Source organism: Periplaneta americana, chromosome 9, assembly GCF_040183065.1.
Source record: "Periplaneta americana isolate PAMFEO1 chromosome 9, P.americana_PAMFEO1_priV1, whole genome shotgun sequence".
In the NCBI taxonomy this organism is placed as follows: domain Eukaryota; kingdom Metazoa; phylum Arthropoda; class Insecta; order Blattodea; family Blattidae; genus Periplaneta; species Periplaneta americana.
The window spans coordinates 40,798,273-40,824,659 of NC_091125.1; the positions used below are offsets into that span (position 1 = coordinate 40,798,273).

General features: G+C 36.1%; 2 protein-coding genes and 1 long non-coding RNA gene across 4 annotated transcripts in view; 2 read left to right on the top strand and 1 right to left on the bottom strand.

Moving 5' to 3' along the window:
* mre11 (double strand break repair nuclease mre11) overlaps positions 1-26,387 on the top strand; it is a 51,436-nt gene that overhangs the window by 7,470 nt on the left and 17,579 nt on the right. For both annotated transcript variants that reach the window (XM_069834534.1, XM_069834535.1), the window contains exons 6-9: positions 4,020-4,207; positions 10,328-10,391; positions 13,161-13,378; positions 23,230-23,393. In XM_069834534.1, the coding sequence (XP_069690635.1) occupies positions 4,020-4,207; positions 10,328-10,391; positions 13,161-13,378; positions 23,230-23,393 (634 nt within the window). The remainder of the gene's footprint in view (positions 1-4,019; positions 4,208-10,327; positions 10,392-13,160; positions 13,379-23,229; positions 23,394-26,387) is intronic.
* On the top strand, positions 19,012-22,042 carry LOC138705853 (myb/SANT-like DNA-binding domain-containing protein 3). The gene is made up of 3 exons (XM_069834536.1): positions 19,012-19,577; positions 19,758-19,928; positions 20,273-22,042. The coding sequence occupies exons 1-3, from the start codon at positions 19,314-19,316 to the stop codon at positions 20,690-20,692; spliced, it is 855 nt and encodes a 284-aa protein (XP_069690637.1). The 5' UTR covers positions 19,012-19,313; the 3' UTR covers positions 20,693-22,042.
* Positions 20,081-20,821, bottom strand: LOC138705854 (uncharacterized). Its single transcript, XR_011333841.1, has 2 exons — positions 20,747-20,821; positions 20,081-20,405 (listed from the first exon to the last, which is right to left on the bottom strand). It is a non-coding gene; the product is annotated as an uncharacterized lncRNA (long non-coding RNA).

A 26,387-nucleotide genomic window follows, 5' to 3' on the forward strand; every position in this document is an offset into this window, starting at 1 on the left:
TACTGATGTTACAAATGACGCACAGTTAATATGCTACATTAAATATCCACATGGTGACGACATACATGACGATATTATGTTTTGTAGAACTTTGCCAACCCAAACAACTGGAGAAGAAATATATCACTCTCCCGATGGTTACATGAGAGACAAAGGGATGCAGTGGGGAAAATGTGTGGGCTTCTGTATGGATGGAGCTCGCACCCTTACAGGCAGGCATTGTGGGGTTGTTTCTAAGATCAAGGAATTAGCTCCGGGTATGAATTGAGTGCATTGTTTCATACATACGGAAACATTGGCCTTCAAAGGAATGCCACCAGAATTTAAAACTATACTCGATAGCACTGTAAAGCTAGTTAATTTTATTAAGGCTCGATAGATTATTTTCCGTATTGTGCGATGAAATGGGCTGTGAATACACACAACTTTTGCTTCATTCTGAAATTCGCTGGCTTTCCAGGGGTAAAGTATTAATATTATTTCAATTAAGGCACGAAGTTTTACTGTTTGTAAGAACATAATTCTGATTTTGCATTACTCATTGTTGACGAAGCATGGTTACTAGCATTATTCTATCTGTTAGATATTTTTTTTTTAATTAAATGAACTAAAATCTCTCTCTTCAGGGAAAATCTTTAACTGCTCTTGACACATATGATAAAATAAAGGTATTTGAGAAAAAAACTAGTGTTATGGATTAGTTACATGAAAGACAGGAAATTTGCACCTTTTCCAATATTGGAATCATTTTTAGTGGAAAATTATATTTGTGTCGATTCTGAGATTCTTGAAAGGGTTTGTAACCATCTCAAAACTGTGAAACAAAAATTTGAAAAAATTTTCCAAATAACTTTTATGAGAAATTTATATGGGTTCGCAACCCATTTCAGGCTTACAGTTACGAGAATGATCTTTTGTTATCGAAGAAAGAACAGTTAATTGAGCTTTCAAGTGACAGTCAGCTTAAAATGTAATTCTGTGATCTTGGTTTGCCTCGATTCTGGACCTTGCCTTCAGTGAGAAGTGAATATCCCGAATTATCTGAAGAAGCATCGAAAATCGTCATGCAGTTTTCAACAATGTATCTTTATGAGAAAGGATTTTCATTGCTCCTTCAAATAAAAATAAAATAAAATGTGTTTCCGTAAGAATTCAAAACATGTTTTTAGATTTATTATGTTATAAAGATGCAATATGTCCCAAATGTTAATAATATACACATAAGTAAAAAATTAGGCCCATTTAAGTTAGTGTTCGTATAATTATTTCAGATATTTGACTGGTCCTCGGGTTGAAAAAGGTTGAGAAACTCTGTCGTACTGTACTGCAGCTTCAGAAGTAGTAGTTCTTACAGTTTTTAGCATATTCTGCCTCTCTGTGTCTTTTTGCATTTCCACATGCATTGATTCATACATACGTACACTTCGTCTCTCTCTCTCTCTTCAAACTTCTTTTGCTCTTTTCCTTCATTACGAACTAAAGTCAGTTAATATGATGGAATTGTATCTCCTCAAAAATACTTTGTTTTGAACAGTTGTTACAAGCCAAAACACGAATCATACTGTAAACCTCTACATACAAAAATTGTTGCATGTAAAACTATTTGCCAATTACTTGAACAAATTAATGCGACATTTCTTGTCAGCACACTTTTACACTCCACTCTTACTCAGATGACAGTAACTCACAAGTGAACCGCATGCTAACAGTTTATGCAAAGAATGTGATAGAAATTACAATAAAGCACCAGTTTACTGGTTACTGTATAACTGTGTACTGTAAAGAAATGTGGCATTGATATTGCATTGTTATTATCACATGTCTCTAGTTGTCAGAATTTATAAAATTGTGCAATTTAATAGTGTAACATGCTTAATTTCGTTACATTTTTATCATGCTATATTGTGTGTCCAATATCATCAGTAGAGTCACTGATTACCGAGACACTGGATTGAAGTTAATTGTATGTGGTCGTCACGATGTAGGGACAAGTAGTACAGTGGGATCTAGTCATGGTTGGTTCCTTTCGATCTCTCTAGAGGGTCTAATAAAGCTTACTTGACTGACTCAGACTAGTAACTAAACAAACCCTTCATTTAAATTCGTTTTATAAACATTAACTAGTTGATTGGAATTTCTACTTGCTGAATGAACATGTTGAAAATTTGGAGCACAAAGCATTGTATGCTCAACATTGTAGAGGAAGGTAAGGAATATTTTCTATAAAACAGGAAAATATATTTATTTTTGTAAAATGTTTTGTGGAGAGAAAAAACGTTTCATTCAGTAACATTTTAACAAAAGAGAATGCAATGACAACATTAAATTCAATGAAGACATTCCCTCGGCTTCTGGATCATATTGACATGGTCAAACTGATCTTTGTCGCAACATGTGTTTAATGATGGTCCATGGCCAATATTCCTTTGAATAAAATAGAAAATAAGTTTTAAAAAATAAACAGAAGACTGAACGCTTATGAAATACTGAGATTAAAATATGAACGATTTTAATAATTAATAATCTTGAACTAATTTTATATATCTCAATTATTACTGCACATGTTTAAAGACAGAACATGGGAGGTTCATGCATGATGAATAACATTTCAAAATGACTACTTCAAATGACAGTACAATGATTTAAACATTCTTTAAAATTGTCAATAACTCTCTGGCACATGTCGTCAAATATAGACTCAATGAAGTTCTCCACGTTTCTCTTCAGCTCACATATAGTTCTAGGTTTCTGCGCATAAACATTGTTCTTTGCATATCCCCATAAAAGGACATCAAGAGGGCTTAAGTCTAGTGAGTGAGGAGCCCAAAAGATGTCCTTTTTCTTTGAAATCATCCTCTCTTGAAAATATTCTTCCATGAGTGCAATTGTAGAGTTGCAATATGTGGTGTTGCACCATCCTTTTGGATCCACTGGTGTTCTATGCCTCCGAAATCATCTAATTTTTCTATGAATCTTATGATTTGTTAGTATCATTCCTTGTTGACAGTCAGCATATTCCCATTTTCATCTGAAAACCAGAAGGGACCAAGAATGCCTTTCACAGTGCATTTAGGACTCTGAAGTGACTGTTCCCACACTTTTCCTGAACCCCAGAATCTCCAGTTTTGACGATTCACGACACCATTGAGATGAAAATGCTCTTCATCCATACCCAACCATTCTGAATTCAGTCCTCTTTTCTTCCAGCTTGCGAATGAGTTAACACACATGTTGTAGATACATTTGTTATTCACTGTTTACATGAGTTTCGTAAGGAAACAGCTTCAAATCAATTTTCAAAATTTTTCTCAGAGGCATCGACCTCATTCCCAACTTCTGTGCACATCTGTGGTATCCTTTACAAGGACTACGTTCCAGTAACCGCTGCACGGCATCAACATTTTCTACAGTTGTAACAATTCTTGAACTACTTGAATTCGCTTTTTTTAGGTTAAGAACAATTCCATTTTCATTGAATTTCTTCACTATTTGGAGATTTGATTCAGAAGACTGTGCCTTTTTATAGTTAAAAAATCGACTGTACTGGCGCTTTGTCTGAATTGAAGATTTTGTTTCAGCATAGAATAAAATAATCTTTATTCTCTCCAAAACTGTTAAAACCATTTTAACATAAACTCCCAAGCTTGCTTTGTGTTCTCCAACAATACCATGAACAAATGACTAATAACTTCTCAATATTAACAAAATAAAATCGTTTATATTTTACTGGCAGTGTCTGTAATACTTACGATCTTACTATGAAGATACTCTCAATCGAATACTGTAGAAGACAACCTGACATTAGATGGACACATGGCTATGATGTACATTCAGCAAAACACTGGGTCTCCACCTAAGATGACATAGAACAACATAAAAAAAAACACCCAGGCTTTAGACAGGATTAGAATTTCACTACTGTAACTTAAAAATACGTTACTCATATGTGGATTTCAGTATGTGAACCTCGGATCTAATGGCAGGTTTGTGTTGGCTAAGATTGTATTATGTTTGTGCAGGCAGTCCTGTTGCCACTTCTCTGTGTGTTGGAGAGGCAGTTCCAAAGAACGTAGCTGTTTTAAGCATATACAAGAAAAATTTTAAAATTACACCAATTCCTTTGAAAACAGTGCGTCCATTTGTGTATGACTCAGTTACGTTGGCAGACTGTACTATTGATTTCACTGGAGAGAAACCATCTGATGAGGTGAGTAGTTTCCATATACAGTACACTATAATTCATTAAAATGGTCCTCATAAATACCATTCGAGATTTTAAGTTTCCCTAGATAAAGCCTCTCGTAGTATTACATATAAGGTATGTAATAAAATACGACAATGTAATAGTCTCTGGAGTTAACCCTATTGGTCACATGGTTGTTTTCTAACCACAATTGACTAGGATACAGCAAAACAACAGTTCAGTAATTTAACTATGTGATGTGTACAGTTGTAGATTAAAAATGTCCAACCAGAAGGTCTTGTGTGCATTCACAATCGCTCATGCAGTAAAATCTGATTCTTTATATAATGTATAAATTTCCTTATTCTGTAAAATTCACTAATAATTTACTGTATTCTATACTGAGCCACACATTTTTCGTAAAATTTTCTGATCAAAAATTCTCAGTTTATTTTCATCCATTTTTGTAAGTGACTACTCTTCACATCCTTAGCTTAAGACTGGTATTATTAATGATTTATGAATGCATAATTTAGATTTACGAGAAACTAATTTTCTTTTGAAAATGTTTGTGAAAGAGTAATAACTTTCTATCTTTCTGATTCTAGCAATAGGACTTTAATTGAAATTAAAAATACAAAAAGGCAGTTAACTCAATATTTACCCTAACCATCTCCTTTTTAATTTTGTTTCTGGTATACTGTGAAGGGATAAATGAAAGTATAAAAGAATGAGCTGTTCAAGATTAACTGTTAGGAATTTGCAAAATTGATGATGAATGTGTATGCTGGAATTTTGTTATGGATGAGAAAAGGAGAAGATAAGTGCTGGTGAAGATTGAAGATTTCAGTAGGAGGAACAAGGAGTAAACTGAAGAAAAAATCATGGGAAAGTTTTTTAATGTTCTTTTATTGGTTGAACCTGAAGATCAGTATGTAAGTGATTGTTTCTTATGTACCAAGGTGCATTAACAGCTGATCATAAAAATTTGTTTTAAAAAATTTGCAATTTATTTATGATTAATATCTTGAACAGCAGAATTTTTATGTTTGTCTGACCAGTTGATCTTCTGTTAGGCTGGTATTCATAGTCGACACTTTATACCACCACTTTGCAAAGTGACACTTTTGACGGAAGTGGCTCTTTCATATTAGTGCTATTCATAGACGATTGAAAAGTGCACTTTACAAAGTATCACTTTATGCCAGCAAAGTGTAGAGTTACAATTTGGTTGGTAACAGAAGTCCCACAATGCCTTTCAAAACAATGAACAAACAATAACAAATTAATGTGTAACCCACAGATTATAATGCTTATGATTTGAGTTGGGAGCCTAATTTATCGCACGAGAAAGAAAATATATATTTAAAGTTGTTTTATTTCAGTTTCTAGTTTTCGCTGTCGAATCTGTGCTTCGTGGCTGGTCATGATAATATCTTTGAAAAATATTGTAGTGCAAGAGGTCAAATGACTTTATTGTCAAACGCCTGGCATTAGAAAACAACAACAAACAACAACAACAACAGTTTTCGCTGCCGATAGATTTCAGTCAGTTCAGATATACAATATTTTATTAAATAGGTAGTGATACTGTTGGTAAAATTAGGTTAGGTTTTGTACAGTACATAGCTGATCCATTGATTTATATAGTTCGATTAAGTTTTGTACATTTAGGTTAAGTTGGACTGAGTAGGGATAAGTTTTGTGTATATATTTCATTTATATCGTTAGGTTAGTTTTTATATGTACCTGCTTTATTGATATAGCGTTTATTCCCTTTACTTTAATTTTTGTCTTTTTCGTGAATAGTGAATAGAGGTCAAAAGAATGAAATAAACACATTAGGCCTATTGCTGCTATTATTATTATTATTATTATTATTATTATTATTATTATTATTATTATTACTATTATTATTTTCTCTCTCGTTTCCATTATTGGCTGCTCTTCAAGAATATTTTTAATGCCAAATTTTTCTACAATGCAAAACAAAATAGGCCTAATGGTATGAGATCTCTTTTCATGGTGAGGTTATGACTGCACATGAACTAGAGACACTATCTCAGCAAAAGCAGCCTATCAGATGTATTGCTTACCGGCATGAAAATATATATTATCAATGATAATATGAACATCAAGATAAATCTTATCTCAAAATACAGGTAGTCAAAGGAAATAAAAATCGTTTTAAATCTAATATAATTACGAATCTGCTTAGAAAGCACGCACGTGAGATCTCGCAATGCTAATTTAAGATAGTTACGCCTATATTAGATTGAAGTTAGTTTAATATTATGTAAGTTAAAAAATTCGTTTCCGTAATAAAATTAGGTTTTATATATATATATATCTCACTTCAACGAATTGAGGTTATAAATATATGAATGTTACTACAGAAATACCTGAACTATAATATTATAGATATTAATGTATGGTACATATCTGTAGCATAGAATTTTAATGCAGTCAATAACTGTATTATTGGAGGCACTGGCAAACCTCTATTATTCGTTTTTGTCACTAGGTCATCGAAAAGATTAGCAATCTCAATAACAGTTTTTTTATCAAATCGGAATCGTTTTCTTTTTTAATTCTATATCATTATAAAATTCCACGGGATTGTCTTTAGGCCTATCCCTAATGTAGTACTTTCCTACATTGTCCACTAATTGTGCCACCTTTCCCGCATGTTCTAATAAATAATTCGACAACTTCCAAGACGTCCGCCATTTTTCTACAAAGTGACACTTTTGGCTCAAAGTGTGGTCGGAAGTACACTTTCATCCAAAGTGATCCTTTGCACCAAAGTGTCGACTGTGCAACGGAAAAGTGATAATTTGCGTCTTCCAAAGGACACTTTAATCGAAAGTGTCGACTATGAATACCAGCCTTAATAAGGGATCGTACTTGACCGGAATGCTGTTTGGCTTTTTGTAGTGTTTGTTCAATATGGTGTTTCCAAAGTACAGTAGTTTGGTATCTAAGCATATATAACGAAAGCTGTGGCTCACTGGGATATTTTCGCAATGTAAATATTTTGACTTGACATTTAAAGGATTAAGAGCTAGTTTTCACTGTTGTGACCATTTGTCTATTACATTAAGAGCAGTTTGAATTTGTAGACCAAGGATAAGAGCATTTTCATGGTGAGAAATTATAGCAGTATCATCTGCAAGCAATGCTACAGAAGTTCTGTATAATTGGGAAATTGTTGATATATAATGTGAAATGAAGGCGGGAGAGTGATCCTTGGGAAATTGGGAAATGCCATTAGTAACATTTCCAGAAGTGGAGAATGCTCAATTGTCTGTTGTTTAGGAAATTGGTTATGATTTTAAATATATAAGAGGGAAAGCCAAGTTTCAATAGTTTGTAAATGAGGCCATTGTGCCATACAGAATCAAAAGCTTCACTGTAATCAAGAAAAACTAGAAACAAGTGTTTCTTGTCTTCAAAACCTTTATATATAATTTCTGTAATTCTAACCAATTGATAGATAGTATATTGAACTGTTGAACTCCAAATTGAACTGGAATGTGACAATTTGAGGAAACAATATATGTAACCTATTGGCAATTAACTTTTCAAATATTTTACTTAGATCAGGGAGAAGACTGGTAGGGTGGTAGGAATCTGCTTGGGCAGCATGTTTGTATGGTTTAAGAATAGGATTGTTTCCATTGTAGAGGAAAGTGCGAATATCTTAAAAAAGCATTATAAATTGAAATAAGAAAAGTTAATGACCTTCTTGGTAAGTGTTTTAAGCAGAGAGGCGTAATTCCAATATAACTTGATGATATTCTGTTCTTAAGAGACTTAATTATGTTTATGACTTCTAAAAGGAGATATTAATTCAATAGGAAGTGATGCCTCTATGATTAATTCATTCGCCCTTTAGTCACATATCTTTGAAAAATTGACTTTTTATCAGAAGATGGTTTGAAAGTGAGCTCAAAGTTGTTGTTGTTTTCTAATGCCAGGCGTTTGACAATAAAGTCATTTGACCTCTTGCACTCCAATATTTTTCAAAGATATTATCATGACCAGCCACTGAAGCACAGATTTTGAGGTGTTCCGAATCCATTTCTTGGTTTGAGTTGCACAATGGGCAGTTAGGGGACTGATATATTCCAATTCTATGCAGGTATTTGGCCAAACAATCATGGCCTGTTGCCAATCTAAATGCAGCTACAGACGATTTTCGTGGTAAATCGGGAATTAACTGTGGATTTTGATGCAGAGAGTTCCATTTTTTCCCTTGGGATTGAGTTATCAAATTTTGTTTGTTGAAGTCTAAGTATGTAGATTTAATAAATCTCCTCACAGAGTAATACGTAGATTTAGTAACAGGTCTGTAAGTAGCAGTGCTGCCCTTCTTTGCTAAAGCATCCGCATTCTCGTTTCCCAGGATTCCACAATGGGATGGTATCCATTGGAATACAATTCTTTTATTGAGTGATATTAATTGAGAGAGCATTTTAGTTATTTCTGCTGTTTGAGATGAAGGTGTGTGTCTAGAGACGATTGATAGAATAGCTGCTTTGGAGTCTGACAATATAACTGCATTCCTAAATTTATTGATGTGGCATAGAAGATTCCTGAGACATTCACTTATTGCAATGATTTCACCATCAAAACTTGTTGTTCCATATCCAAGAGATCTATAAAGTGAGAAGAGACAGCACGTAACACCTACACCGGCACCTTGTTCTCTGGAGATCAAGGATCCGTCGGTGTATAAATGAAGCCAGTTTTGTTGAGGGTACCTAATATTAATTTTCTCTAAAGACAATTGTTTCAGTATTTACTTCTGATTTCAGTATTTCTTCTGTTAAATTTATATTATATTATATATTTAATAGAGTTAAGGGGTTTGGTTAAATTTGTAAGTTTTCTTTTAAATTCGGCATATTGATTTTCTGTTTTAATTCTTGAACAATGGATATGAAACTTTTTTGAGTTTTCAATCTACAGAGAGGACTATATGAATGCGAATTGTTTCCTGGTAATCTGATAAGTTTTTCATATTGAATCAGTGCTTTTTCTTCTATTGTCAGTGAGCTCAAAGTGGTCAGCCATCCAAGGAAAAATTTTAGAAAAAAGTCTCCCATTTTAACTGTCTTGGGTGCGATATATCATATCAGAAAAATAATGATGTCAAAATAAAATACAGAAATTTCGACATATTTGCAGAAATATACATAAACATTGGTGAAATGTAATAAGGAAAGATACCAGACTAATATTCTATAACACTATTGCAATTCCTACATTGTTGTATGGCATGTATTCTGACAAAAAGAGAAGAACTAAGTATTCAAGCTTCCAGAATAACATTCTTAAGAGTAATAAAAGACTGCAGAAGAAGTGATGAGACAGGAAATGATGACATAACAGGATCAGAGTTCAAGATATGCAGCATTCATAAAAAATAAAAAAAAAAAAAGATGGATTGCACACATGCATAGAATGGAAAATAGCTGATAACACAAATACCTTGACAGTATCAGGAACAGAAAAGATAGATATAGGGAGACCTATGACGCAGTAGATGGTGGAACAGGCTATTTAACATAGTTCCTGGAATGGAGGAGAAGAAGAAGAAGAAGAAGACGAAGAAGAAGAAGAATTTTCTACTATATCACTTATTATGGGACAATGTCGAATGTCCATCATAATGAAGTAGATGAAGATGACACTGAAATGGCATTTCTTTATCAAGTTTCTTTTACATTAGTTTAATGTTTTCAAGTGAACAGAAAGCTTTGAAAGTGAACCTCAGAAGAATACCGAATAACTAATAATTGTCAATGCAGTACATTACTATTGTTACAAATTATGTTACAACACACAGAAATATGTAGATTTTTTTAAGAACTGTGGTCTGCTATCTTGGGATACAAATCCATTTGCTACTTTTTTTTGTTGGATGGATGAGCTCTCACTCTAAATTCAAAATTCGTTTTTCAGCTTGTCCTGAAATTATGTAGTGGCAGTAGTCATGAACAGAGCACTTCGAACAGTATTTTGATATGCTTGTCTTTTTCACTTTACTATTGTTACGTTTCCTTGCTATCATTTAGCACACTACAAATCTTCTGTAATTTAAGAGTTACTAAATAAAAAACTAAAAATGATTTCCAGGTGCAGAACTACCTAAGAAGTCATGTGGAGACACTGATTGATCGTGCAGCTGAACAAATTTCAGGTACAGTAAAATTACATGCTTACTTACTTACTTACTTACTTACTTACTTTTAAGGAACCCGGAGGTTCATTGCCGCCCTCACATAAGCCCGCCATTGGTCCCTATCCTGAGCACTATTAATCCAGTCTCTATCATCATACCCCACCGCCCTCAAATCCATTTTAATATCCTCCCATCTATGTCTCGGCCTCCCTAAAGGTCTTTTTTCCTCCGGTCTCCCAATTAACACTCTATAAGCATTTCTGGATTCGCCCATACGTGCTACATGCCCTGCCCATCTCAAACGTCTGGATTTTAAGTTCCTAATTATGTCAGGTGAAGAATACAATGCGTGCAGTTCTGTGTTGTGTAACTTTCTCCATTCTCCTGTAACTTCATCCCGCTTAGCCCCAAATATTTTCCTAAGCACCTTATTCTCAAACACCCTTAACCTATGTTCCTCTCTCAGAGTGAGAGTCCAAGTTTCACAACCATACAGAAGAACCGGTAATATAACTGTTTTATAAATTCTAACTTTCAGATTTTTGGACAGCAGACTGGATGATAAGAGCTTCTCAACCGAATAATAACACGCATTTCCCATATTTATTCTGCGTTTAATTTCCTCTCGAGTGTCATTTATGTTTGTTACTGTTGCTCCAAGATATTTGAATTTTTCCACCTCTTCGAAGGATAAATCTCCAATTTTTATATTTCCATTTCGTACAATATTCTGGTCACGAGACATAATCATATACTTTGTCTTTTCGGGATTTACTTCCAAACCGATCGCTTTACTTGCTTCAAGTAAAATTTACGTGTTTTCCCTAATCGTTTGTGGATTTTCTCCTAACATATTCACGTCATCTGCATAGACAAGAAGCTGATGTAACCCGTTCAATTCCAAACCCTGCCTGTTATCCTGAACTTTCCTAATGGCATATTCTAGAGCGAAATTAAAAAGTAAAGGTGATAGTGCATCTCCCTGCTTTAGCCCGCAGTGAATTGGAAAAGGATCAGATAGAAACTGACCTATACGGACTCTGCTGTATGTTTCACTGAGACACATTTTAATTAATCGAACTAGTTTCTTGGGAATACCAACTTCAATAAGAATATCATATAAAACTTCTCTCTTAACCGAGTCATATGCCTTTTTGAAATCTATGAATAACTGATGCACTGTACCCTTATACTCCCATTTTTTCTCCATTATCTGTCGAATACAAAATATCTGGTCAATAGTTGATCTATTACGCCTAAAACCACACTGATGATCCCCATTACATGCTACATTAAAAAAAAATTAATGTTACAAAGATAACACATACTTTGAATTAAATTGAATTTCTGGAGGGAAGGGGCACTACAACCCAGAATTGCAACCTTTCACGATCTATTGCACTAACCCTCAAGCTAGGCACATTCCCAACCCACACTGGCTGATTACATTAAGGTTCGCTGCATACCAGGTTTCGAGTAGACAACCTCACTCATCTCTAGGTCAGTCCTCGTGTACATCACCAGCTGGCATTCGGGGAATTCTGTAGAATAATGATGGAGTGGAGAAATGTTGATGGAATGATGTAGATGCCTAATGTGAGGAAATGGGAGAATCTCGAGAAAAACTCCAACTGCGACCTTGTTCACCACAAGTGTCACCATTGATTTTTCAATGAAAAATCCCAGACATGAACAGGACTCGAACCTGGACAGCTTGCCTGATAAGCTGAAGGTCTGACCAGTCACTGCAAGGAATAACACATTCATACTTTCTCATACGTTTTATACATTTCATGCTAATTCATTTCCTTTATCATAGTGAAAATGATATTATACAAGGTGCGTCCATAAAGTAACTTTCCCACTCGTTCCGCAGCTAGCAAACCATATGTTGCGCAAAGCGACTGCGTGTACGTGATAGAGTAATGTCCTGGCGTGGCGCATGCGCTAGCGGAACTTCCTGAGTGCTCTCAGTAGCTTCGTTGCATTGGTTGAAGATGGATGTTCCTATTCCAGCTCCTGCCGCATAAAGTGCAGTCAGTGATAAAGTTTTTGAATGCACAGGGCATAGCGCCGATTGAAATTGATTGTCAGCTGTTGCAGGTCTATGGGCCTAATATCATGAGCAAACAGAGGATGTGTTGCTCCACAAGGTCGTCTGTGATTATGGTTGGCCTCCACTGCGCTCCTCGTCATGCACATTTTGGCATCCTGCTGAAAATTGTCTACTTGCCCATAGACCTGACACAGCTGACGATCAATTTTATTCGGCGCTGTGCCCTGTGCATTCAAAAACTTTATCACTGACCGCACTTCACGTGGCGGGAGCTGGAATAGGAACATCCATCTTCAACCAATGCAACGAAGCTACTGAGAGCACTCAGGAAGTTTCACAAGATATATCCCAATAAGAATATGAACTTTCGTTTTCCGGATTATGTACAAATGGCATTCTGTCTCAAAATTATATATGTATGTAACATAATGTAATTTATTTTTCACAAATTTACATGAAATGGCTAGCTATATACATCTGGAGATCCTAAATCATTGGAAAGAGAGAAGACTGTTCAATAATCTTTATATGAAATGAGTCAAAGTTAGGAAAAGAGAAGAAATGTCAGAAGGAAGTGAAATAGGTAGAGGAGTACGTCAAGAATCCCCTTTATCATCAACCCTGTTCATCATCTACTTATAATGATTGGAGAATAAAAAAAATTAAAGAAAAAACTTTAATCCTTGGAAGGTTTCAGATTATCTCATTAATAAACCTTGCACTGGTGACAGGTGACCTTCGGCAGCCAGACCTACCATTAATTCGTCTTCGAGTTGATTATTCTGAGGAGAAACACATGTTCAATGGAGTTCGATTTGGACTGCAGTTTGCCGAAAAAGTTGCCAACCCTTCTGAACTGGTGCTGTTTCACAAGCAACGAGTAGACAGAGTGAAAACAGAGGGTAAAGTGGACAAGGATGCACTGGAGGCTCTCTTTAGTAATGAGGAGGTAAGACAAGGTTCTCTCACCAATTACATTTAGATTAAATATTTTGGTATAGTGTATGAGTCGTGTAATAGAAACAGAAAATCTTTGGCATTTTTGTGAAGTTGTTGATCAAGATGCAGTGGGAGTGTAAGAATGTAGTTAAAAAATACATTTTATTTAGAGAGTAGGTGGATGTATTAGAATAACACAGGTTTCATAATTTTAATATCTAGTTTTATACAAAGCGAACTGTTCACCATTCATTTATATTTTTTACAGTTTGCTTTAATAATTAATTTATCACAGGCTTAAGAAAATAACCTTCAAATTGAATTAGGTTATGCAAGATACATATGAAGGGAACAATATGTAGTGTAATAACAATAACATATGATATTGTGAATTTTATTAGTAACAACAATGTAATTTATTCGTCACAACAATAATTCCTTTCTACAATTCACCTTAAACGCTCTCGTCAACAATAGAATTTTCACTCAACACAGTATTCGTTATAGCACTCCACTGACGGCAATGACAATTTACTTGGACTATTACGAACAACAATGAACTGTTAATCTTAACTAATTTTACAAAGCACTATTTACAAATCAGAACTATCAGTTCTCAGTTCACAATTCTTCTAGCTCAGTCACTCGAGTTCACAGTATCTCGAACCACAAACCTTCAGAGACAGTTCACTGTACTCGAACTCAGGTCCCTCCAACTGCGGTCCACTGCACTCGAACTCAGGTCCCTCCAACTGCGGTCCACTGCACTCGAACTCAGGCCTTCGGATGCTGACGCAGTTGCGGACGGACACTCTAGTCGAACTCCGGTACACAAGACTGGCTTGCTTGCTCTGGCTTTCTCACTGACTGGCTGACTAATCAACTGAAAACTGCTGTCGTTCCTTCGCGTCTGTAATTTATAACCACAGCGACGTAGCCTCGAAAGTTCGAATTCGCGATTCTTCCACTTCGACGGATTTCTCGGCCTCTCTAGGCAAGCAGAAGATGCGCGCGCAAACTCCCTCGCCACGTAGGCCCTTTCCCCTCTCTCCGCCGCGCCGTCCATCAGTGCTCCGCGCGATCTGCTTTCTTGCGGGACGCTGGTCGTGAGTTCGAATCTCACGTCGCTGTCACAATATTGTGTCAGAAACATTTTCAATCATAACAGGATTAAGGCACAATGATACTCTCTGTCCGGTTTTGTTTTAACATTGCATTCATTCATAGTGTTCCGCCCAAGAGCAGGTCTTTCACTGTAAACTCAGCATTCTCCAATCTTTCCTATTTTCCACCTTCCTCTTGGTTTCTGCATATCTTAATGTCTATCATCTGATATCTTTTTCTGCCCTGTTCTTCTGTTCACTATTCCTTGCATTAGGCAGTTTCTTCTTAGTCAATTTCTTTTTCTCTTCCTGATCAGTTTCATTATTATTTCTTCACCCACTCTTATCTATCTTCATTTCTTATGTTATTCTGTCTGTCCGTTTCACACGCTTCATTCTTCTCCATATCCACATTTCAAAATGCTTGACATTGCATTATAAGGGATAATTAGAAAACTAAGTTTAATATCAGTTAGCATAAATCTAGGTGGACAGCATAATATTAGGTTGATGCATAAGTTCATAGCGTTTTTGTTTGTCATCACAAAACTGCATTGTTAGGAGATTGTTTATCGTTTGTCATTTGTTATTTGAAATGTTGTGCTTGTAAATACGCCTTGAATTTTGCGAATTTGAAGAAATTTTATGCTATTTGTGGGCTAAAGAAGATAGATGGACCATCAGGTAGAAAAAAAGAACACTTCCGACATATTCTTCTGAGTTTTAAGACAAAAACAGCGGAGGCAGCTCGAAACTTTCGTGGCGTGTATGGTAAGAATGCCATGGGAGAAAGCACTGCAAGAAAAAGGTTCTGTTGTTTCAACACACAACACCCAGTACAAAAGTTAGTGTCCATTCACAGACGATGTTGTTATGCGTCTGGCAGGATAAAGAAAGCGTTATGTGTTACGAATTGCATCTAAGAAATGTAACTATAACTGCTGACACTTTTTGTCAGCAGCTCAGCACCTTGTGGCCACAATTGAAGAAAAATGGCCAGGAAAAGTGCATCAAGTGCTGCTGCAACACGATAATGCATGCCTACACTCTGCTAACATGACGAAATCAGCTATTCAGGAGCTTGCACGCTCGGATTTCCACCTTTTCTGTTCTCTATGCAACAGTCTTCAGGGAAACTCCATTGATAATGAAGATGCTTTATAAACTTGGCTTGATGACTTTTCTAACTGCAAACCAGCAGATTTCTTCAGGCACGTAAACTACTCCAGTGCTGGCAGAGAGTCATAGATAATAATGTAAGAGAATACATTACTGATTAATTTCTGTCTTCTGTTCATCGCAAATAAAAATTTTTATCATAGAGAAAAAAGCGCTGCAAACTTGTGTATCAACCCAATACATTTCCATATTCGTATGGCCTACCATTGATAGGGAAAAGTGAGTTGGAAATACGAAATCTGTTTATATAATTGATTGGAACAGCACCAAAAGTTGATATAAACATTAATGAAAGTAACGCAAAAAAGAAATCAAATGCCAAGAAGTCTAAAAAAATAGGAATAATGTTTTTGAAACAGTTGATCAGTTCAAGTATCTTGGTGTTTTGATAGGCACAATGATAGGAAATATGAATTCTTACATGGGTTACATAATACAAACATAGCTTTTTATGTCATTCAGAAACTGCTGTGCTATCATCTAAATTTATAACAAGAAACTTGAAACTTGAGGAGTTATTTCCCATTGTTTGTTTCAAGTGGAAAAGTCCACTACTACAGTAAAACTTCATTTATACATTTTTAGGTTCTGAAGAAAGAAACGTATGTTAGAAAAAATGTATAACTGAAATGACATTTAATAATATCTGAAATAGCATTTTAAGACTGTATAGTGATAATAACTAGTGAAGTCAATTTAATAAAAAACTCTCCCAAGAAAGATTTAGAAGTTCATAGTTAATCTATCTTTGAGTCTGTAATACAGTACTCAAATGTGTAACACATGTTCTTGAAAAAAGTAAGATTAATTGTAGGAAATCTTAGCTGCTTAGAGGCAAAGCTGGCTGATATGTTACATTTCAAACTCCAATGCAGAAAATTTTACGAAATTGACGTATCTTGTTCTTAAAGCATGTTATTATTTTACAACATTTACTAACATATTATTTTACAAAAAGTCATTTATTTCGGAGTGCTTTCTCCTAAGAAATAAACCATGCCCTCAAATTGCGGTAACTGTCCTAGAATTTTTTCAGTTACATCATGATGTGTTACAAAACGTTTCACTGTTTCTAATGCAGTAACAGCGTGATTGAAACAGATTGTTGGAGGCAAGTATGGGCAGCTTCGAATTTTCACTTTTTTCTGAAGCGGGCCATATCTTAACAATGAACACATAGTGTATTTTTCACATTCTTATACTTTCACGGCAAACCTAATTTCGGGTAAAATTGATTTAGAATGTATAAATGACGTTTCATATCTCCAGGGGTTTAAAATACGACAATGTATTTGTAAAAAACGAATTAATGAAAAACTGGTATACAAAATAAATTAATATGGGAAGTATAGCAATTTTGCCAGTACCTCGGAAAAAAAAAAGTGAAAAGTGTGAAAAATGCATGAAAATAAGTTTTACTGTAATTTTATAAGATGTAAATAAAACATAACTGATCTTGTTAGAATATAAAATGCATTAAATATTGTTTCTTGACATGATTGTTAAGTACCCGTGTGATCAGTTGTGCTTTCCCCTGCAGCATGAGGTTTTTCCTATGAGCAAGCTCCCACTCATTTGCCGCATACTGGAGGGAATAAAAAAGCCTACTTGCTTACTTGTTGATCTTGCGGATTGTCGCAGTCATAGTGCAGCAGTGTGTGTTTTGTGTTGTTCATTTCTTAATTCGACAGTCTTTGTTTACGATTCATATATATTAACTCGGTCAGCTCGTAAAGTTCGAAGATGGTTTCAAGAAAGATTCCTGAGTGTAGATGCTCTATATCGTAAAACAGCCCATAATCTTTATAATAAATTTCAGAAAACTAGAAGTGTCCAGCATAAGAGACCAAAAAAGCAAAGTGAAGAAAGGTTACATGATTTCGTAATCGTTTAGAAAATTCTCTTAGAAAATCTCTTCATCTTCTTGCACAGCAAGTGGGAATTTCATATGTCTGTGCAAAAGGCTACTAAATTATTGCACTTCAGACTGTATAAATAACTCTTCAGCTAGGTGACCCTATACATAGGCGCACATTTTGTGAGTGGATTCTGGAAAATGTGTACAATGGACAAATAGACCCACATTTAATATTCTTCTTGGACGAGACCTGATTCTATCTCCATGGTTATGTTTGTATTTAAAACACTCATTACTGGAGTAATGATAAACCTGACTTCGTACATGAAGTGTCCCTTCATGATGACAAAATCGGTGTATGATGCACCATCAGTGATGAAAGAATCATAGGACCTATTTTCTTTTATTTTTTATTTATTTATTTATTTATTTATTTTTTATTTTTTTTTTTTTTTAGAAAAAAAAATATATATATATATTTTAATCCAATGCCACCAGGTTGTCTTTTCGACATTTCTGATCTTCTCTCCTGGCCATGACTTAGTTGTAACCCACTTCTGAGGTTGGGGCGCCTGGAAGGCGGAGTTAAATTACCCCGATGATGTGATAGGATGATTATGATAATGTAGTGCCAGGAGAGGTCTTAAATCTAAACTTAACCTAAATTCCAGACCATGGACGAACACAGGAATAATCCCCTTTAAGGAAAAATTCCTGTGCTCTAACCGGGAATCGAACCCGGGACCTCATGAACTATAGCCAGACCATGAGGTCATATTGCAAATATGGAGGATAATCAATTCAAAACCAACTTTATCAATTTTCCACAACACATTGTCTTGCAATAACAGCACAACTTTTGAAAATTTATCACGACATTTCTCCATAAGTGGGGGAAGGGGTTTTTTCATCATGTGGAAAGGAGCTAATCTCTTCACAAAGAGTGACTCCATATGAATTAACTTGTAAAGATAAAATACAGACAAAATAGGAGTAGAAATTGTTGTATATAGATAGTCCTAAGATAGAGTACCGGTATCAAACAACAATATTTTCGTTTTCTTCATAACTCATATAGGCATACTGAGAAAACGAAAATTAACCTGAAAAGCCGACGAGAAGAGGGTAGACCCTAATATAAATAGGTACTTACTCGGATAAAAAAAAAATTCTGATACTTGAGAATATAGTTGATTCTGTTACTTATGTGAATATCATACTAACCCCTTTTTTCAGAGAATTAACCGACAGAGTGTGTGATCATGCATTTTTTCAACAGGACTCTGCCACTGCTCACACTGCGAATATTTCCATGAGAGAAATTCACAGTATATTTCCACAAGAGATAGTTCGCAGGTGCTCATGTACAGGGGTTAAGTGAAATTGTAAGCTATGTAAACTTCTCTCCTTTGGTACTGAATAAAACTCCTTTGTCACAAACTATGGAGTACTGTAACTGCATCATAGATGGAAGAATAACTTAACCTCTTTAACACAGGCCCGGTTGCAGAAACGCAAATCAAATCAGTCCCTGATCGCCAATCAGTTGATGTCTGATTTATTTGATTGTTCATTGGGTTGCACAAACGTAAATCTCCAATCAACTTGTCTCAATTTACTAATTGTTGATTTGAGAAAGAAAAACATTTGACAACATCGCTATTTAGCAACCACAGCCAATTTGATGCTCTTTTACAGTCGCGAAACGTATGCATCTAGTAGGCGGTGAATAGGAAAACAAGTGAATGCTTTGCTGTTTTGTTGTTTTTGTAGAAGGGAAACAGCGGATTGTATTTGTATAGACTATGAAGCAAACAAAAAACGTAAGGGGGCCCAATTTTTCTGACAATGATAGAGCCCTCTTATTGAACATCATAGAGAGCTTTATGCATATCATTGAAAATAAGAAGACAGATAGTGTTTGGGTGAAGCAGAAAGAGGAGGCCTGGAAGAAAATTGCTTCAGAATTTAATGAAGCTACATATGAGGTCGCAAGAACACCCCAGCAATTAAAGATTGCATATGAAAACTACAAAAGGAGAACCAAGAAACTTGCAGCTGACGATAAGGTAGGCCTAAGCTGTGACGTATAATTTTTACCTATTTCTAGATTTATTAATGGACAGTTACGTTTTTGTGGCATTCCATAAATATTATTACGTCTCAAAAATATAGAGGGAGATTTAAATTCATAATTATTTTCTTCTAACTAGTTTCTTGATCTACATTGAATCTTTGTTTTTTTCCAGGCAGAGCTCTACAAAACTGGTGGAGGAACTTTTAAAAGGAAGCTAGATGCAGATGGCGAAAGACTAATATCCAGGCTGAATTCCCATTTTGCACCTGTGAATAATCCTTGTGACAGTGATGGCCAGTACCAAGTTTTTCAAGTAACAGAACAGGATTGCAATATACTGGAGGTAAGAATATATAACCTTAGTTTGACATAATTTGGGTAGGCCTAAAAAAAGTAAAAAATATCCATCTACATTATCCATCATCATCCCATCACTCAGAATATAAAAATATCGATTGAGGTGGTGAAATGGAAATATAATTGGAGTAGATGAACTTCATTTTGCCTTTAATTTATTTACAGTCTTATAACCCTATTTTATAAGAAACCAGCTCACAGCAAACAACAATACATTAACAAAAAAAATTAAGGAAATTTTTCGGCTAAATAGTGCCATTCAGTTCAAACACAAAACAAATAACTTTCCAGTTTGTGTATTTATATTGTATACTTCATCTTGTTTTACAGGATAGCCATGAAACTTTATTTGATGGAGCTGTGTCTATAGTGCACCCTGCTCGTTTGCATTCAACTTCTGGTCATGATGTCAATGGGGACAAATATGGAGATGAGGCCTCATCTATTCCGCCGTCCCCGTCTTCTGCAAATCAACAAGATTCATTGTCAGCAGGTCGTCATCTGTCATCAGAAATTACACCAATAAACCCACTGACAGGAAGCAGGAGTGGAATAATTAGGCCCAGATCAAGATCACAAAGAAGCAGGCTGGAAGACTATACGTCCAGTAAAACTGATTTTAATGAATTAAGGTGTCGACTTCTGATCGAAAAACATGAAATGGAAATGGAAATTTTAAAAACTAATCTACAAGTGGCCCAAGTAGAGTTAGAGATTAAAAGGGCAATTCTAGCCAAAGAAAATAAATAAATAAAGTTTGCATCAAAAATAAAAGAACTAATTAATTACGAGTATTTTGCTCACCTTTCTGCCAGTGTTGTAAAGTGTGTATTTATTAGTGTAGTTCTGACTGTGTTCCCTCCATTTCTCCTTCTTCCCATAGGCGCTTCACCCTCATCAGCTTGTGGGTAGAATCTTGCAATGAGATCTTCATCAGGAGGTGGGGGATTATTTTCTCCTCTCTCCAACAATAAATTGTGGATGGCAAAACATGCAACAATACATTCTAGTGTTGTTGATCGTTGCCTTCCCAACTTGAAACGGAGACCCAACGATAAGCATGGAAACCTTCTTTTTACCACGCCAAATGCTCGCTCTATACAGTTTCGAGTGTATATATGTGTTGAATTATACAACTCTTCTGCTTCTGTCGTGGGGTTTGCTAGGGGAGTCAACAAGAAATTTGAACATGCATAGCCTCCATCACCCAAAAGAATTCCATTTCCCATCTCTCTGTTTACGAATTGAGCTCGTAACCTACTCATTAAAAATATTGTGCTGTCATGTGTAGAACCCTGCCAACGGGCTACAACATTCCAGAATTTCAATGATGGTGTACATATTGCCTGTACATTCACAGAAAAGAAACCTTTTCTATTGCGATAAAGTTCAGCGTCATTTCCACCAGGTGATTGGATGGGGATGTGAGTGCAATCTATACATCCAATGACTCTTGGAAATCCTGACATGGCTGAAAATTCTCTCTGGATTTCAAGTCGTTCCCTCTCTGAGGTTGGAGGCTTTATGAAATCCTGCGAAAGCAAAGCAATTTCATGTGTAACATCCCTTACTACTCGGCAAATAGTTGATTTGTGGACCCCAACAAGATCACCCAAGACCGCTTGAAAAGTTCCGACAGCATAAAATCGCAGCGTTATTAGAAGTTGGTTCATAGGAGAAAGTGGTAAGTTTCTATTTGTCTGTCTGCATATATTTGCTTCAATTTTCGAAAGTAAAAAAACACACGAATCCTTACTTAACCTAAATCTCTGTTCAAATTCTCTCTCATTATACATAAAAAACAATTCATGTCTGTCGCGGAAATGCCGTCTTCTTAATAATATTTCTTCATATTGTTCGAAAATTTCTTCATCAGAAGAATCCATTACTACGTCGAAAACAATATTATTACGCTGTAACTAATTGTTATATAAATTACAGTACGCACAATGAACAGAACAACATATACTTGATCAGTGATCAGTCACTTAACCAGCGAAAATCTGTTGATCAAATCTGACGGAAGACTGATCTCCGATCAAATACTGATTGTTCTTTCTGCAACAGAAATAGAACTGATGGCCAATCAAACCCTCCTTGATCGCCAATCATATTTTGATCAGTGTTTCTGCAACTGGGCCTAGATAGTTCAAATCTGTACTTATTCCAGTTTAGCCAATTCATACTTAACCCCTTTTACACAAGCACCTGCAAGTTATTAGTAGAGTTTTGTGGCCCCCTCGATTTAACAACCTGCGATCTCTAGAGTAAATTAAAAAATGTCATGTACATGTCAAACCTGTTCACCATACAAGAACTTGTCGACCTGGTTGGCGAGTTGGTATAGTGCTGGCCTTCTACGCCCAAGGTTGCGGGTTCGATCCCGGGCCAGGTCGATGGCACTTAAGTGTGCTTAAATGCGACAGGCTCATGTCAGTAGATTTACTGGCATGTAAAAGAACTCCTGCGGGACAAAATTCCAGCACATCCGGCGACGCTGATATAACCTCTGCAGTTGCGAGCGTCGTTAAATAAAACATAACATTTTTTTTTTACAAGAACTCAAAGATAATATTTGTCAGGAATCCTGATTTCTCAAAATGAACTACAGTGAGTGTTGAATAATTTCCTAAAGAGATGCAAAAAATGTATCTACAATGAAGGCGGGCAGTTTCAACACCTCATTTGACAATTGGATAAATAATGAGCCTCTTAAATTTGTTTGTGTATTGTTGTATGGTTGGTTTTGTTTATTGTTTTACCCTCCCTCCCATCCGGGCTTCAATCAGGAGCCTGCCAAGAAGGCTCATAGCTGTAATAAAAGCATGAGGTGGGAATACTGGGTATTGATCATAAAATGAACAATTTGAAGTTTTGAATGTATGATCAATAAATACTCTGTTTTTGTTTATGCCAAAGCACACACACACACACACACACACACACACACACACACACACACACAAATATATATTTTAACTGGTAACATTAAATTTATGTGAGTATTCTTAAAGCTCTTAATCTATGTGGAAATAATGTTACAATGTTATAGTAGAAGCAAATTCAACTTTTCCACATTTAGATGTGGTGGTGTCACGGGTTTTTGGAGGCAGTGTATAAACCTCAAGAAAATTTGCTTTCTTGTATATTGCTTCTTAGTTTTCAACTAATTATGCATAGGAGTGTTTAGTTCATTACTTCGGGTTTTTTTTTTAATGATGTATAGTTCAGTTTTAGCTTGTTCCATTAGGGAGTATTTATATGTAGAAGGTTGTGGTTTGTTGCAGAGGCAAGGACTTTCAGGCAATCGAGTTGAGAAGGTGGTGGAGAGCTATTTCAAGGATGTGGCCCCCGACAAACAATTGCAGGTCCTCTCCATCAAAGGTTTGGCAGAGGCTGCATCCAGATTTATCGACAAAGAGGACAAAGATGCTTTATCCTTCTTGGTCGAGTAAGTGTACAGTGAGACAAACAAAATTGGTTAAGCTGTCTTTAGTGTAGAATTGACAGAAATTGGAACTATAATGAAAAGAAGATAAAATGCTATGTAATTCACACATATGTACATTCCTATTAATACATTTAAACAGATCTATTAATCAGTTAATTTTCTGTATTTTGCACGAAATGAGTTTGTAAAGTATTCAACTAATATCCTATACTTTTGGGGAGAGAATCTGTGCTTTAATAGGTAACTGTATATTACGATGAAAGAGTAATGGAACGGAGAAAAATTCTCTCCGGCGCCTGGATTTGAACCCAGGTTTTCAGCTCTACGTGCTGATGCTTTATCCACTAAGCCACACCGGATACCACCCCGGCATAAATCACTTCGTGATTTAAGACGGCGCTTATTCTGTCGGATCCCGGCCAACTAGTCACTCATGGCGAGTGCACCTCAGCACATGTGTGGACTTCGGTCCTACTTTCATAGACATCTATGATGTAGTGCAGAGGGCAGCCACTAGAGGGAACCCAAGAGTTGGAGCTTAAACTGAGACGATTCTTCCGACGCCGGGGTGGTATCCGGTGTGGCTTAGTGGATAAAGCATCAGCACGTAGAGCTGAAAACCCGGGTTCAAATCCCGGCGCCGGAGAGAATTTTTCTCCCTTCCATTACTCTTTCATCGTATGATGACGCAGAATATCTGCATGGAAATATCATATGTACTTCGGTACATTAAAATAATATATATGATATGCGTAAATCACTTCGTGATTTAAGACGGCGCTTATTCCGTTGGATCCCGGCCATCTAGTCACTCATGGCAAGTGCACCTCAGCACATGTGTGGACTTCGGTCCTACGTTCATAGACATCTATGACGTAGTGCAGAGGGCGGCCACTAGAGGGAACCCAAGAGTTGGAGCTTAAACTGAGACGATTCTTCCGACGCCGGGGTAGTATCCGGTGTGGCTTAGTGGATAAAGCATCAGCACGTAGAGCTGAAAACCCGGGTTCAAATCCTGGCGCCGGAGAGAATTTTTCTCCGTTTCATTACTCTTTCATCGTATGATGACGCAGAATATCTGCATGGAAATATCATATGTACTTCGGTACATTAAAATAACATATAACTGTATATTAGTTTCTAGCATATTATTTTACAACTATAGAACTTTTTCTTGAAAATTTTTCGATTTTCAGATCTATACACCATGATTCAAAAAGGATGGTGCAAAAGTAAAGACTTCTAGCAAGAGTGATAACAATGGTAAAAGATTGATTATTCAAAATAGTGAAAGCGACAGATTTCAAGTTATTGTTTATTTACTAGTTCGTGTCATCCATCACCACCAGAGATGTAGTGTAGCGCTATATAAGATAGCGACATCGAAACAAGCAAGCGGAGTTTTAGCATCACAGAATTTCTACGAACGAGGAGGAGCTGTTGTAACAGTACAGTAAACTTTAGAATTGAATTTGGTAAGAATGCACCACATAGAAATTGCATTGCACACTGAGTGATGTAATTTGAAACTAGTGACTGTTTATGTCCTAGGAAATATCTGGTCCGTCCACATGGTGGTCATGTGAATTATGTGACATGAAGAGCAGTGTAGCCAACATCGCAAATATGAAGATGATGAAGTAACGCACGATGATTTGAGTGTACGAATATTTTGTTTTCGTTTTGCGGAATCCATTGTGCAACAGCAGCGCTTCGCTGTAATAGCCATGATACTATCACTTGAATTAAATTTTTGCATGCTGTAGGAACAGAGAATTTCACACTTTCTTATTTAGACTCATCCAACACCCCTTCGAAACGGTTGAGTTCAAGTGGTAAATTTAAAGATATTGTATCTGCACATTGTGTGCAAGGTTCAAGTGACAGCTTACCGATGCTACCCGATATACTCCAGGGGCATAACAGGTTTTTTTTGTCTATGTTTTCATGCGTGAACAATGTAAAGAGTAAACACAATATGCGGCATGTGCGATCCATGAAAACCGCTCACATCTTCATCCGACTTCCTTCTCACGTGAATGAGCAAAAGTGCCTCATTGTTTTGGTATTGCCGGTTATTTGGGTGCCAGATATGAGGGATTTTACTGTACTTAGAAATTTCTTCTAGTTATCTCTTTTTGCCAGTAGTTTTGTTTGTTTGAGAGTTCATTTATCCTATTGCAATTACTTCTACTATTACTTCTTTTCAGAGTAGGTCTTGCTTCCTGTCTTTCCCTTCTTAATCTTGCCACCTATCTGCAATATTCTTTATCTGTGGATATGTTCTGGTTGTTGCTGCATTTACATCAGTGATTGTGTGAACAGCTTGAAAGTACGAAGCCAGGAAGGTGTTTATCGTTTCTAGTACAAATGTAGGCCAGTTTGCTACTTTTACTTCCCATTTTGATGCCGATTTCACATTCTTTGATGTTATTTGGAGTTCATTTTTATGTTCAGATAGGTCTTGTAATATAGTACAAAATATATACAGTATTTAAGTTCAATCATAAGACATATCTCTTTGCAAATGTTTATTTGCTATGAAGGTATTAAATATACGAGGCCTGTCTAAAAAGTATCCGACCTTAAATTTTCCCGCACAAAGTAGTGATTCTAAGGTGGCGCCACTGTGCACGGTGGAAGGAGGAACCGTAATGCACATGCTTGAATTTTTTCACAGCATTCGCTTGTGCCAGTCACTGGCTGGTGGTCGCCAAGTAAGGTGCTGTTCTAAGTGTTTGTCGGATTTAGTTTTCTCACAAGATGACTGAACGAATTGAGCAAAGATACTGCATCAAATTTTGTCAAAAGCTTGGTGATTCTCAAAGTCAAACAATTCGACAGATTCAGCAGGTGTTTGGGGAAGATGCAATGGGTGTAACACAAATTAAGGAGTGGTTCAACTGATTCAAAGATGGCCGCACATCAGCGGAGAGTGAGCAGTGTTGTGGCAGGCCCCAAACTGCTCGGAGTGCAGCTGTTGTTGAGAGGGTG

Coding starts and splice junctions, on each gene's coding strand:
- LOC138705853 (XM_069834536.1), top strand. CDS start 19,314: ATGAAGCAAACAAAAAACGTAAGGGGGCCCAATTTTTCTGACAATGAT. Junction 19,578..19,757: donor AACTTGCAGCTGACGATAAG/GTAGGCCTAAGC, acceptor GTTTTTTTCCAG/GCAGAGCTCTACAAAACTGG. Junction 19,929..20,272: donor AGGATTGCAATATACTGGAG/GTAAGAATATAT, acceptor CTTGTTTTACAG/GATAGCCATGAAACTTTATT.